The 14,238-nt window shown below is 37.2% G+C and overlaps 1 protein-coding gene across 1 annotated transcript in view; it reads left to right on the plus strand.

Moving 5' to 3' along the window:
• The first annotated feature begins 8,098 nt into the window (after positions 1-8,098).
• LOC128657661 (macrophage receptor MARCO) overlaps positions 8,099-14,238 on the plus strand; it is a 201,520-nt gene continuing 195,380 nt past the window's right edge. Inside the window, exon 1 of the mRNA XM_053712049.1 lies at positions 8,099-8,230. Within this exon, the coding sequence (XP_053568024.1) occupies positions 8,131-8,230 (100 nt within the window). The 5' untranslated portion in view covers positions 8,099-8,130. The remainder of the gene's footprint in view (positions 8,231-14,238) is intronic.

Here is a 14,238-nt window from a genome sequence, read left to right on the forward strand (position 1 = left end):
TATCTATATGGCACACTTGAACTAGCGCTGTCTAGCTGTAAAATACTGTCAAAATGTACTTAGATAAGAGGCGGCCTTCAAGGGCTTAAAAATTGGGTTATGAGCCTACCTAGGTTTAGCTTTCAACAAAGAAGAGAACAAAGCTAATTTGATGATAAAAGTAAATTGGAAAGTTGTTTAAAAAGACATGCCCTATCTAAATCATAAAAGTTTAATTCAAACTTTAAAGGGACAGTCTACACCTTACACCCTGTGGTGCAGGGCAGATATGTTTGTCTCTTCAGGGGTGTCCCGGAGTTGTAGCTCCTATGGTTAGGATGTATTATGCAGTGGCTGTATTATGGATAAGGTACACTAAATTACTTATTTACAGACAGAAGGGCCAATTTATCAAGACTTTTAAGCTCGCCGGAAACAGCAGTTAAGAAGCAGCGGTCATAACTGGTCCGCTGCGGACATCAATCTGCCCGATCCTATATGATCGGGTTGATTGACACCCCCTGCTAGCGAATCTGCAGGGGGTGCATTGTACAAACAGTTACGATAAAGCAATGTCTGGCGGACATGATACGATAAAGTGTATCGTGTCCCCCAGACTTTGATAAATCGTCCCCAGAGACTTTATGATTTGAGATTTGCATTCACCACCTAAGTTGGAATTTGGTACATTGACACATAACAACCCTGTTAACTGTTGATATTGTTTTTGTTCTTTAGACAAGTCAACACTTTTGTTGTTTGTGTGCCAAAATATTTTATCACTGTTTGCTAAAGCTCTCTTTGTGTCATGCTACTTTGCTTAATTTTCATATGTGTGGTGTAAGCAGGACTATAAACGCTTGCTCTAGTTGAGTTATGTACACTTCCATAAGATTCAGTCCCTCGCCTAGAATCAGTATATAATGAGATTATAGGTGATCCGTTTAAATAACTCTGCATGTGCAATTATCCTTGTACACATACACCTGAGGCTTAGGGGGAGATTTAATCAACAGTGGATGCTGCTTTCTCGGCCCAATATTTCTGACTCGCCGGAAACATAAGTTAAGAAGCAGCGGTCCTAAGAGGTGGCGGACTGCAATCATCCCGATCAGATACGATCGGGATGATTGACACCCCTTGATAGCGGCATTGGCCGCGAATGTGCAGCGGGCGCCATTGCACAAGTACATTGCTGCTCCTTAACAAGAGAATGAAGCAAATGTATCTATTTACTTTATAAACGTAAATGATATATATACTGTATATATTGCATAGCATTTTACAATAGTATGATGACAGTCCAGGTAGGTAAGTAGACCTCACTGGGACCGAGGGCAAAGGTGGTGCTGCTCCCCTTTCTAAGTGTTCCTTTTCATCTGTTTGCAGCAAGCAGAGATTGAGTCAACAGCCACATAGAAGCACAAAGAGCTGTGTCCATTATTAAAGATAGTGAAATTTGTTGGATATATATCATGCAATATGATTTTCACTGAGCATTAAAGGGACAGTCAGCACCAGAATTTTTGTTGTTTAAAAATATAGATAATCCCTTTATTACCTATTCCCCAGTTTTGCATAACCAACACTGTTATAATAATACACCTTTTACCTCTGTAATTACATTGTATCTAAGCCTCTGCAAACTGCCCCCTTATTTCAGTTCTTTTGACAGACTTGCATTTAAGCCAATCAGTGCTGACGCCTAGGTAACTTCACGTGCGTGAGCTTAATGTTATCTTTATGACACACATGAACTAACACCTTCTAGTGGTGAAAAACTGTCAAAATGCTTTCACATAAGAGGCAGCCTTCAAGATCTAAGAAATTAGCATATAAGCCTACCTAGGTTTAGCTTTCAACTAAGAATACCAAGAGAAAAAAGCAAAATTGGTGATACAAGTAAATGGGAAAGTTGTTTAAAATGACCTGCCCTATCTGAATCATGAAAGTCTATTTTGGACTTGACTATCCCTTTAAGTTTATTGCAAATAGGGAGATGTATATGCCTCATATTCAATTTGTTGATCTCATGGGAGCCAGGAAAGATTGCAAAGCGCCAAAAAATTTACATTTGTTAGGTAACTCTCTCTCTCTCTCTGGTCTCAAACATGTCTGGCTCCTTTTGTTTTTGCTTACTTCCTCCCTGTTTCACAATTCTAAGTTACTAATTCGTAGAAAAGTCATTTTTTACTATGAACTTGACCTGACATTGGGGATTAAGTAAGTTTTCAGGGTCAGCACAAGTCATTTGTTTGATCTAGCAGCTTAAAAACTCCAAGTGCAGACCAGCCTTAAAAGAACTTACATCTCAAACTCTAAATAATGTAAAAGCACATTAGTCTCAAAATTTTATTCCATAAAAACTTCCTTTTGATAAAAAAAATCCTAAAATAAGGGACACTTCAGGTTTTAGATCTTGACAAACTTGCTTTGGGTCTAGAATCAAGTACAAACATATGGGAGTAAGAGGTATATTTTATATTTTGTACATAGGAATTAATAATAGAAAGTAAACAATTGAAAAAAAACAATAAGACACGGAGTTACAACAAAGAAAACTATCTTGCAGATTGTCCTGTAAAAAAAATAAAATAGCCAGGAGAGGTATCAGAAAGAAAAATAAATCTGTGTAAAAGTGGAAAAAATATAACAAATAACAGAAAAACCATTTATATACAAATTCATAGTGAGAAACAAACATCAAAAAGTGAGGCAAATATAATTTTAAGGAAAATTTACTATTGAAAATTGAAACAGAATTAACATGAAGTGAAGTAAGATGAATCTAATTCAGAGATAAAATTACCATACTGAATAAAACACTTGCACAGGTCTGCAATGAAAATACTTTTTTGCAATCTGTTAGCTGTTACTATTGTATTTTTGGCTGTTGAATTCAAAATATCACAATAAAAAATGTTGTATCACCCACAGTATTTTGCACAATTTCACTGTTTTGTAATTTCGAACTGATTTCTGTGTTTCATATCAGCAATTTTTCTTTCTCTTTAGGTTTCTTAAAGGCAAGACTCTTGTCTCAGTGATCAAGAAACATTAATGTAACGCCTTTTATTAGAAATGTGTACCATGCCTACTTAGGAGTGAAACTAGGAGATCTAGACAACATGGGCTCCCCACAATGGTTGTTTTATTTACGTAGAGGATCTAAGGAAGTGATTGAAAGGCAAAAATAAAGCTTTAAAATCTGGAGTGCCAAGATATGGAGGGAGTGAAAAAAATCACTATGACGAATACTACTAATTTGCCCTTGTGATTTTAAAGGCTATAACTCGAAAAATAAGAAAGCCATTGTCCATACAAATCTACCATCAGCTAGATGACCTGTTTCTCATGGCCCACAAATTCCAGTTCTGCTGCCACCAGAAACATTGGAAAATGTGCCTAGTAATGCAGGCTCAGATGCTGAAGATGAAGAGAAAAGCAATAGACTCACATTTGCTGGCAAAATAAAAAAGGACTACTAAGCATTTTGACTAAAATTAAGATGTAAATAACCAACCTGTATAATTTTTGCAAAATAAATATTTCAGAACTGGCCAAAAAATAGGTTTTTATATGATAATTTTGCACTACTAATTCATTCAGTCTCATAATCCAACATAGTCATGTCAAAGCCAGTTGTGAAAAAAATGTACGTGATGCAGAAAATCTGAGGTCATTTTTGCATTCAGCACCCCAAATTCCTATAAAACCAACATCAATTTTGAAAAAAGTTTTCATGACCCTCAGTTTTGCAGGCCTGGGTTATTATACACTTTCCCTACCATATTAATGTCCAGGCTTCACAATATGAAACTGAAAACATATAAAGTCAACCCAGAAACACAATAACTTTGCAGAATGCTGGCAATGTATGAACAATTGTTTCTACTGCAATATTAAGTTAAATAACTCCCTCCTTTTCTAAATTACTCTGACATCTGTTGTCCTGATTATTTTCAGTTCCCATCTATGTCATGAATTTAATCATCACCACTATTTGTTTGAGTGATTTTTTAGCTGACTCCACACGTCTATAAATAACAGCTATGGGAAAGAATATTTCTATCTTTTTAAGTGACAGAGATAAGAATGATACATGATAAGGACAAGACATGAACAGCGTTTTTAATAAGACAAGCTAACTATTACCATTCTTTGGGCCCATTTATCAAGCTCCGAACGGAGCTTGTGGGCCCGTGTTTCTGGCGAGTCTTCAGACTCGCCAGAAACAGCAGTTATGAAGCAGCGGTCTAAAGACCGCTGCTCCATAACCCTGTCCGCCTGGTCTGATCAGGCGGACAGGAATCGCCGGAAATCAACCCGATCGAGTACGATCAACCCCCCTGCTGGCGACCCATTGGCCGTGAGTCTGCAGGGGGCGGCGTTGCACCAGCAGCTCTTGTAAGCTGCTGGTGCAATGATGAATACGGAGAGCGTATTGCTCTCCTCATTCAGCGAGGTCGTGCGGACCTGATCCGCACTGTCGGATCAGGTCCGCAAGACATTTGATAAATAGGCCCCTTTGTCTTTTAATAGACGCCATTCTTTTTACATGGATTTTCAATTTTGAAGTCTTTCTAATTCATTTGAAAAAGCTGTGATAAACCATTAATCACCTTTTAAGTGATTTTTTTGGTGTATTAATACTGTATGCAAAAATCCAATTACTTTTCAAATTACTTTTGGAATTTTCAGATTTATAGCCTTGTACTTCTGAAACCCGTGCAAGTCTGTTTTTTCCCACATGCTTCATTTATAGATGGAATCCTAAAGTCTTTAATTACAATTGGAGAGTAAGGTAGATTTATCAACCTATTTTTTTCAATAGTGCTCCATTTAACAAATGCTGAGTGGACATTGCTGCAGGTGGACAGCATATGCTGTCCACATTTATCATTGCACAAGCATTTCACCAGAGACGGCATTAGAACGAGGCTCTCATTGGAGCCTATGGAAGTGCACTCTCGTGGGTGCATTGCTTACCAGCAATGAGAACTCGAGCTTGCGTTCTTGTAATACTGTGCGCTGGTATTACCCAGTGGAGCGCAAATATCGCTTTCATAAAAGCGATATTTAGCACTCCACTTGTAATCTGGCCATTATATATCTCCGGTGACTCAGCAGATTCAAACTATACTATTATTTTAGGTATAGATCATTTACATGTAAGAGTCCTGCAACAAAAATTGTGAACATTTTTCTTTAATTAAAATTTTAATAAACAAGGATACAAACAATAGTATATGTGTGTTTTTCTCCTGAACTCTACAGCAAAAGAAGGGGTTATCCTTATATAAATAAGGGCTCCCATGAGCGTCTATAGATATAAATCAACATATATTCAGGCTAGGTGATCACTATTACCTCAGTTATCACATGGCTATTAAAACTTATGTAGAAGCTTTATTTTAAAGAGGGGCTTTTGGGCTTTAAAACAAGGGGTCCTGTTATAAGTGCGTATAACTGTTGTGTGTATATAAGTGTGGGTGTTTTTATCATTACTTTTTCAAAAAATTGCCTTTAAACCCCCAATACACAGACTGAAATCGCAGAAATTTTACTTTCAAATAGTGAGATGTGGGAGTTTTCAGAGCTTAATGTTGCTGAGATTGAGTGGTTTGAATACTTATTCCCCATCCAGCTCCTTTAACCCCTTTAAACCTGCCCCGGTTTCCTGGGATTGGCACATGAGTGGTGATGTCACCAGCATCCCTGAATCCCCCATAAGATGCCAGACCGCTAGACCATGGGGGAAGTGGGGAGGGGGGAGTGCAGGGGGGCTGTCATGAGCTCTGAAAGCACCCCCACCCCCCAATGACGATACATGATTGCCATATTCCTGTATACAATGTGCGGATGATGACCATGTTTTGTTATCCCCACTTGAGAGGTTAATATTTATAAATATTTTGATGGTACATTTAATAATTAATTTTCACATTTAATACCTGAAGGTTTAATAATCATATGTTATAATAAATGAATGTTATATCTGATAAACAGAACATTTGACATTTTCTAAAATACAAATGTAGAACTTTAGTTTTGTGTGAACAAAGGCAACATTTACCCATCCTCGGTTATTACTGATAGAGGACTAGATTATAAATTAAGCGCAAAATATCACTTCCGCATAAGCTGGTATTACATAGTGGAGCGCAAATATAGCTTCAGCGATATATTCTGGCCCATAACCTTTTTAAAATATATAATATAATAATTTGCAATTTATATAGCGCTTTTCTCAAAGCACTTTACAAATATACAAACATAAAGACATAAAAGTTAGGAGTTTCTGAATGTCAGATAAGCGGACTGAATGACTTTTTTAAAAAGTCTGTAAGGACGGTGCCTCTCTGATTGCGCACGGAAAGAGTTCCAGAAGATTGGGACAGCGTGGCCGAATGCTCTGGAGCCTGAGTTTGTCCTTATTCTTGGCACTGAGAGGAGGGATGTGTTGGCTGACCTAAGCGAGCGGGATGGGATGTAGGGTGTCAGGAGCTCTTTCAGGTACTGTGGGCCTTGGCTGTTTAAGGCTTTGAAGGTCAGCAGGCCAATTTTAAAATATGTTCGCCATTTAATTGGAAGCCAATTCAGGGAGTGGAGAACAGGTGTTATTTGTCAGGAGCGAGTTTGATTGGTCAGTGTACTTTCCATTTGATTGGTCAGTAGTCTGGCTGCTGCGTTTTGTACCGTCTGAAGGCGATGGAGTTCTTTTTTTGGGAGGCCCAAGTAAAGTGCATTGCAGTAATCTAGCCTAGAGGATACAAATGCATGGATTAATGTTGGCATATCATCCGGTGGAATTAAGTGTTGTATCCTGGCTATGTTTTTCAGATGAAAGTAGGCAGATTTTATTACGGAGGAAATCTGCTGTTTAAAAGATAGTCCAGCGTCAATCAGCACTCCGAGGTTTCGTACCTTTGCTGAACTAACGAGTTCAGAGCCTCCAAGCTCCAGGCCAGTTGGGTGATCGTGGGATATTTTTGATGCCCCGGGTCCCCTCACCAAGAGTAATTCTGTTTTGTCCGGGTTCACTTTGAGACAGCTAGCATTCATCCATTCTATGAGGTCTGTTAAGCAATTGTTTATGCGGGCATGCTGGGTCTGTAGTATCTAGAGCAAAGGAGAAGTAGAGTTGTGTGTCATCAGCATAACAATGATACCTTAGGCCATGTCGGTTAATGATGTCCCTCAGTGGTAGTAAGTAAATTGCGAATAGCAGGGGAGACAGGATGGATCCTTGTGGAACTCCGCAGGCCAGTTCTGTCAGTGCTGATGAGCTTGATCCTGATATTACTCTCTGTGATCTACCAGCGAGGAAAGATTTAAACCAGTTAAGGACTGTGCCTCCTAGACCACAGATGTGCTGCAAGCACTCTATTAGAATCCTATGGTCAATGGTGTCAAATGCAGCTGAGAGATAAATAAATAACGGATAGTAATTGTATAAGTGATCGCAATTTTTGCACTGCTATTTATTGAGTCTCTTTAAGTTGTTGCATGAACTTTTTTATCATGTAATGTTTTTTCTTTCTTTTTCCCAGTCATTAATTTTTTTTTAACAAAGATCAATTATTTTTTCTTTCCTATTTTCCTCAGTTTTATCCTGTTTTTTTTTTTCAGTTTATTAAATGGAAAGGAAACCTATTTTTTTACTTTCATGATTGAGATTTTGTGATTCAAACAGATAATACAATTTTAAACAACTTTCCAATTCTACATTCTTATCAAATGTGCTTCATTCTCTTGGAATCCTTTGTTAAAGGAGCAGCAATGCACTATTGGGAGCTACCTGAACACATTGAGTGAGCCAATGACAAGAGGTAAATATGTGCAGCCACCAGTCAGCAGCTAGATGCTAGTAGATCATTGCAGCTCCTGAGCCTACCTAGGTATACTTTTCAACAAAGGATTCTAAGAGAACAAAGCAAACTAGATAGAAGTAAATTGGAGAGTGGTTTAAAATTGAATGTAAGTTATTTAGTGTACTGTCCCTTTAAAATGACTGACTCAGTGGTTGAGCGGAGGAATTACAAATAGAGGAAGTGATACAATATTCATATAAAGATGCTAAAACCTGAACATTTTCCAGATGCTGAATATTGAATATGTGCCATATTTTCCTCACTTCCAGAAAAATCAATGGAGAGCTCTGAAACAAAATTTTATGATGTCAACTCCACACCATTCAGTCTAGCAGCTGCCAGTGGGTCTTCCTATATGTCTTCATTTCACACAAATGGTAAAGTAGCTATTTGTTTATATTTGCTGTATAGAGAGGCAAATAATAGCATAACTAGAAAGCTGACTGTCCCAACAACGGTGTTGATCACAGTACTATAGAAAAACGCATCTAATTTATTCAACAGAAAATCACCATTAAAGTCTATGGAGATTTTCATAAATGAATCACTTTTCTTTTTATAAAGGGCTGGGATCATTCCCATTATGTGTAATGAGACAACTTTGCAGTATAATTTCATCATTCATTTTGCCCCCTTTTCATGTAATTTATCTCTAAGAATTGTGAATTTTCTAATTCTCAGAACTTTAACTGTGCTTCATTTCCCCCTAACTTTAAGGGACAGTAAACAGTACCTTGGGATTTTTATATAAAAAGTTTAGTTGTGTGCAATGAAACAACTTTGCAATACATTTACATTATTTATATTGCCCCTGTTTATAGGCAAAATATATATTTTTTTACCTGTTCATTTTAAATTAATCTTTTTTTCAGATACATCAAGCGAAAAAAATAACAGAATTATTCATACATTAAAATCATATATTAAAAAATTACACATTTTTTCATTGTAGTAAGCATAAATAACTCATCAAAATGAGACTTTTTTATTGTTTTTTTTTTCTAAAGATAATTCAATTAAAATAACCATTTTAATATCTATGAAACTAAAAAAAATATTTGTTAGTGTTTTTAGAAAGGATAATGAACAGGGGAGGAAAAATATCACTATGATTTACTAAGTCATCTGGGGCCAGCCCTGATAATGAATATTAGAAAGCAAATAAATATAATGAAAAGAGGAAATATAATGAGCTGAAGATGTGCAATATCAAACTCCTTTGTTGCAGATACAGCAGTCTGATAAGCAGAGCTGTTAGGTCACACTTAAATGACCAGTCAATATAGTAGATTTGCATAATCAACAAATTCATTGTAAGAAGACAATGCAATAGCACTTAGTCTGAATTTCAAATGAGTAGTAGATTTTTTTAAATAAATTGCAAAGATATGTCTATTTCCACTCCCCTAGTATCATGTGACAGCCATCAGCCAATCACAAATGCATATACGTATATGCTGTGAATTCTTGCACATGCTCAGTAGGAGTTGGTGGCTCAAAAAGTGTAAATATAAAAATATTGTGCAAATTTTGTTAATGGAAGTAAATTGGAAAGTTGTTTAAAATTGCATGCTGTATCTGAATCATGAAAGTTTAATTTTGACTTGAGTGTCCATTTAAAAGAATACTAAAGTGTAATTTTTATTATTTAAATAGAACACACAATTGTAAACAACTTTCCAATTCACATTCAGAATCAAAATGTGCACAATCTTTTTATTTGCACACTTTGGGTCACCAGCCCCTCCTGAGCATATGCAAGAATTTACAATATATACGTATATGCATTTTGTGATTGGCTGATGGTTGTCACATGATGCAGGGTGAAGGAAAATTTAACTAACTTTTAAATTTGTCAGAAAAACATCTTCTACTCATTTGAAATTCAGACTAACGGTCTGATGATCAAAATCTTGCATGGAGAGAAATCACACAACATCTTTGGGATTTTAAGACCTTATATTGTAATGTCTTCACATGAAGAACACTACATAAGGACATAAACATGGTCTTGGAGCTTGATAGATAGGCCCCCAAGGCTCCAATAGGAGCCTTGTTCTGAAGCCGTCAGAAACGGCTTCAGAACCTAAGCGCAGCGAAGGGGGTAAGTTGAGTAGCGATGGAGGCAATCTTCAATATATATGTATTTAAGCATATACATATATATTTACAGGGAACACACCGTTCCCATAGATCGCAATGTAAAGGTACTTTTCAGTGCCGTTCTTTTTCTAACACCCCACTCCCACCAACTTTAGACCCCAAAAACTGCCTAGTGCAGCTGTTTTTAATAAAAAAAAAATATATAATGCCATCTATTTTAGGGCATTTGGGGCACTTTAAGAAAATTAACCAGATATTGGATTTCTGGTTAATGTTCTGAGCGTTAATTGCTACTGCGAGCTTGCGGTAGCAATAATCAGCCTCTTGTAATGGTTGGTTAATTATCACACGCTCGCAAACAGGCAAATGTGTCCGTTTGCGGGGCGCACTATAATTTAGCTCTCTACTAGTAATCCAGCCCTTGATGTTTAATGTCTGTTTAAGATAATGTGATATGTTATTTATAGTCTGTTTATGCTAAGGAATAATTAAATGAAAAAAACCCTCTTCCTGTTAGGTCAGCCAAACAGTAAATTACAATAATTTTACATTTATATACAACATTTAATGTACTTCTTTGTATACTCATATGTTACATCGTTCAGTCATTTACAAGCAATATGAACATTTGGCATCATCTGGGTTTCATGATTTCACACATCCATGATAAGTGCAATATAACAAGTTTAAACCATCTTAATAACAATCACAATGTACCCTTCTGACCATAATATAGTTCATACATTACATCTAGTATAGAGCAATATTGTCACATATTGCTCGGTCTTATGTTATTGATAACACAGTCTTGGCAATAGCCACATTATCCTGTTCAATTTAACTCTAATACGTGATAATCTTCCTCATTCAGTCATTTATAAACAACTAGTCCTAAAGCCCGTGTACATGGGCCATTTTTGCAGTACAGCAGTCCCACCCCTTGCGCTCTCTCTATCCCTCCTCTCTTTTGCTCTCTCTTTCTCCCCTCTCTTTTGCTCTCTCCCCTCTCTTTTGCTATCTCTCTCCCCCCTCTCTTTTGCTCTCTCTTCCCCCTCTCTTTTGCTCTATCTCTCCCCATCTCTTTTGCTCTCTCTCTCCCCCTCTCTTGCTGTCTCTCTCCCTCTCTTTTGCTCTCTCCCTGTCTTTTGCTGTCTCTCTCCCTCTCTTTTGCCCTCTCTCTTCCCCCCTCTCATTTGCTCTATCTCCTCTCGTTTACTCTCTCTCTCCTCTCGTTTGGTGTCTCTCTCTCCTCTCTTTTGCTGTCTCACTCCCTCTCTTTTGCTCACTCTCCCCCTCTCTTTTGATCTCTCTCCCCCTCTCTTTTGTGCTCTCCCCGCCTCTCTTTTGCGCTCTCTCCCCCCTCTCTTTTGCTGTCTCTCTCCCCCTCTCTCTTTTGCTGTCTCTCTCCCCTTCTCTCTTTTGCTGTCTCTCTCCCCCTCTCTCTTTTGCTGTCTCTCTCTCCCTCTCTCTTTTGCTGTATCCCTCTCTCTATCCCCCCTCTTCTGCTCTCTCTATCCCCCTCTTTAGAGCTCTCTGTCTTGGCCCCGGCATCTGGTCCCGCCCAGCCCCACCCATGCCACGCCCACTCACAACCGTGGGGCCACACCCGGCCACACCCATTCCACCACACAACTCCTGGGAGGTCAGTTGGAAGGCCAGGTGTGTTTGTCCTCGCATGCAGTCTCTACTGCGCATGACAGCTTCGGACAAACACACTTTGCTTTTTATTATATAGGATACTCTAATACGAGACCATCTTCATCGTACCATCATTGCAGTCAATATGAGACATTTGGCATCATCTGGATTTCATAATTCCACAAAGAAATAATATATACAGTATAATGAAATCAAACTATCTTAATAGCAGTCAAGAAATATACTTATAACTAATATTTAATGTAGACATATCTATAATTCATACATTACATCCAATATAGAGCAATATTAACACATATTACTCATATGTTGTTGATGACACAAATAACTAAATATCCTATTCAATTGGATTCATCATCCCATCTTTTAATGTGAGGGATTTAGCATTATCTAGGTTACTGTAAACAGGAGGTAGGAAAAGGAGAGAAAGAGCAAAAAAAACAAAAACAAACAAACCCCCCCCCCCCCCCAAGCTCCCCTCTAAGCTTCCCTGCCAGAACTGATCCCAAAACCTGATATATATTTCCTCTAAACATTTCTCATGCTAACCAAGCCTCTGGGAAATAACCTGCGTATATATTTTGCAAGACATAGTCCAAATTAATAAAAGGTTTAATTAATTGTATTTGAATATTATTTGGGAGTATCTCGATTATCCCCAACCATTTATTAAAGAAAAGTTTTAATTGTCGGTTATTCAAATCTTGTATATTATATTGTTCCAATGTAAGTTGCATAGGTAAAACTTTCTTATATTCACTAAATTGAGGGCCCTTGGTAGCCTTCTAGGTCCTCAATATAAGATTGTGGGCCACTATCATTATTGTATTGATTAATCTATAGTTAGGCTGACCTATTGAATAGTTAACCAAAAAGAAAATATGTTGTGATTCCAACTCATAGTTCATTTTTATCACATTTCTAAACCAATACTTTATTCTAGCCCAAAACTGTTTTATTTTCAGACATGACCAGAGACAATGGTATATGTTAGCCTGCTCAATATTGCAACGTGTTCAGTAGCTTATCTTTTTGTAACAATTTGTTAATTTTTCAGAAGTAATATACATATCATACCGGACTTTTATATGTTATTCACACCAGGTAGTTGGTATTATTGATTCTTTTAATATTCTCTTGTATGTCTTGGAGCTTAATGTTTGGAAAGTATTTTGCCATTTATATTATATATATTTAAGTTGGCTCGAATTATGATATGTAACAAGGATATGGTAAAAGGGCGAGATCGAGTACATTTTGATTTTTCCAACCATAGGACTCAATGACCAATAAGGTTTATACTTATTTTGTAATTCTGTAAAAAAGTGTCTAAGTTGTAAAAATGCAAAGAAGTCTCTATTGGTTAATCTGAATTTTATACAAATGTTACTGAAGGAGTCTAATGTCATATCTGCCATCAGTATTTGTTTAATCCATTTTAACCCTTTATTTTCCCAAACCTGAAAAACTTTGGTGGTATAGCTTGGTAGGCAGCAAGGGTTTCCCCTAATTGGAATAAACTCTTTAAGATTAAATGGTGCAACTATACTAGATTCACATTGAAAGAACAAAACTTATTCTTTTTCAGTGATCCAATCTATGGGAAATTTGAGAAGTGTTGCTAAATTATAATATTTAATATTTTGGAACCCTAATCCCGCAGCTAAAATGGAACTCATCAGTCTGGTTAATACAACAAGCGGTCTATTCCCTTTCCATATGAACTTAGTACACTGTTGATTACATTTATCAATATCAGCTTTCCGCAATAGGATTGGAATATTTTGTAACAGATACAATAACTTTGGAAATAAAATACACTGACTTTACATGCTATGAGTTGCGGCTTTTAACACTGAAAAAATGGCAATTTCAGCATAAAAGTAGTAACGCACTATTGGGAGTCGTGTCGGTATAGCTATACCGCAAGCATTTTAGCCTGTAACGCAACGTCTATCCCGCACTTAAAAAAAATGACGTTTTTGCCTGGGATATCCATAGCGCCAGTATTACAGGTTGTGCGGTGAGGCTAAAAAGCTTGCGTTACAGCCTATACCGACACAATACATACCGCCATCTAAGAGCAGTAGTTATGGATTTTGTGTAACAAAAATGTTTTCCACTCAGAACTAAACTGTTACAAAGTACACTAACACCCATATACTAACTATTAACCCCTAAACCACCGCCCTTCCGCATCGCAAACACTATATTAAACCCCCTAATCTGCCGCCCATCCACATTGCGACTATTCAATAAAGTTATTAACCCATAATCTGCCGCCCACCCACATCTCCAACACTATTTAAATATATTAACCCAGATTCCCCTGCACCCCGACATCGTCACCACTATAATAGAGTTATTAACCCCTAAATCTCTGGCCTCCCACATCTCCGCCACTAAATAAACTTATTAACCCCTAAACCGCTGACCCCCACATCGCAAAACACTAAATTAAACTATTAACCCCTAAACCTAACACCACCTACTGTTCAAATAAGCCAATAGGATTTCAGTAGCTCTCATCCTATTGGCTGTTTTGAACAGCATATAGAATTTCAGAAGCTCTCATCCTATTAGCTGATTTGAATTTGAAGAATCAAATCAGCCAATAGGAATG

The sequence above is a fragment of the Bombina bombina genome, chromosome 1 (assembly GCF_027579735.1).
Source record: "Bombina bombina isolate aBomBom1 chromosome 1, aBomBom1.pri, whole genome shotgun sequence".
In the NCBI taxonomy this organism is placed as follows: domain Eukaryota; kingdom Metazoa; phylum Chordata; class Amphibia; order Anura; family Bombinatoridae; genus Bombina; species Bombina bombina.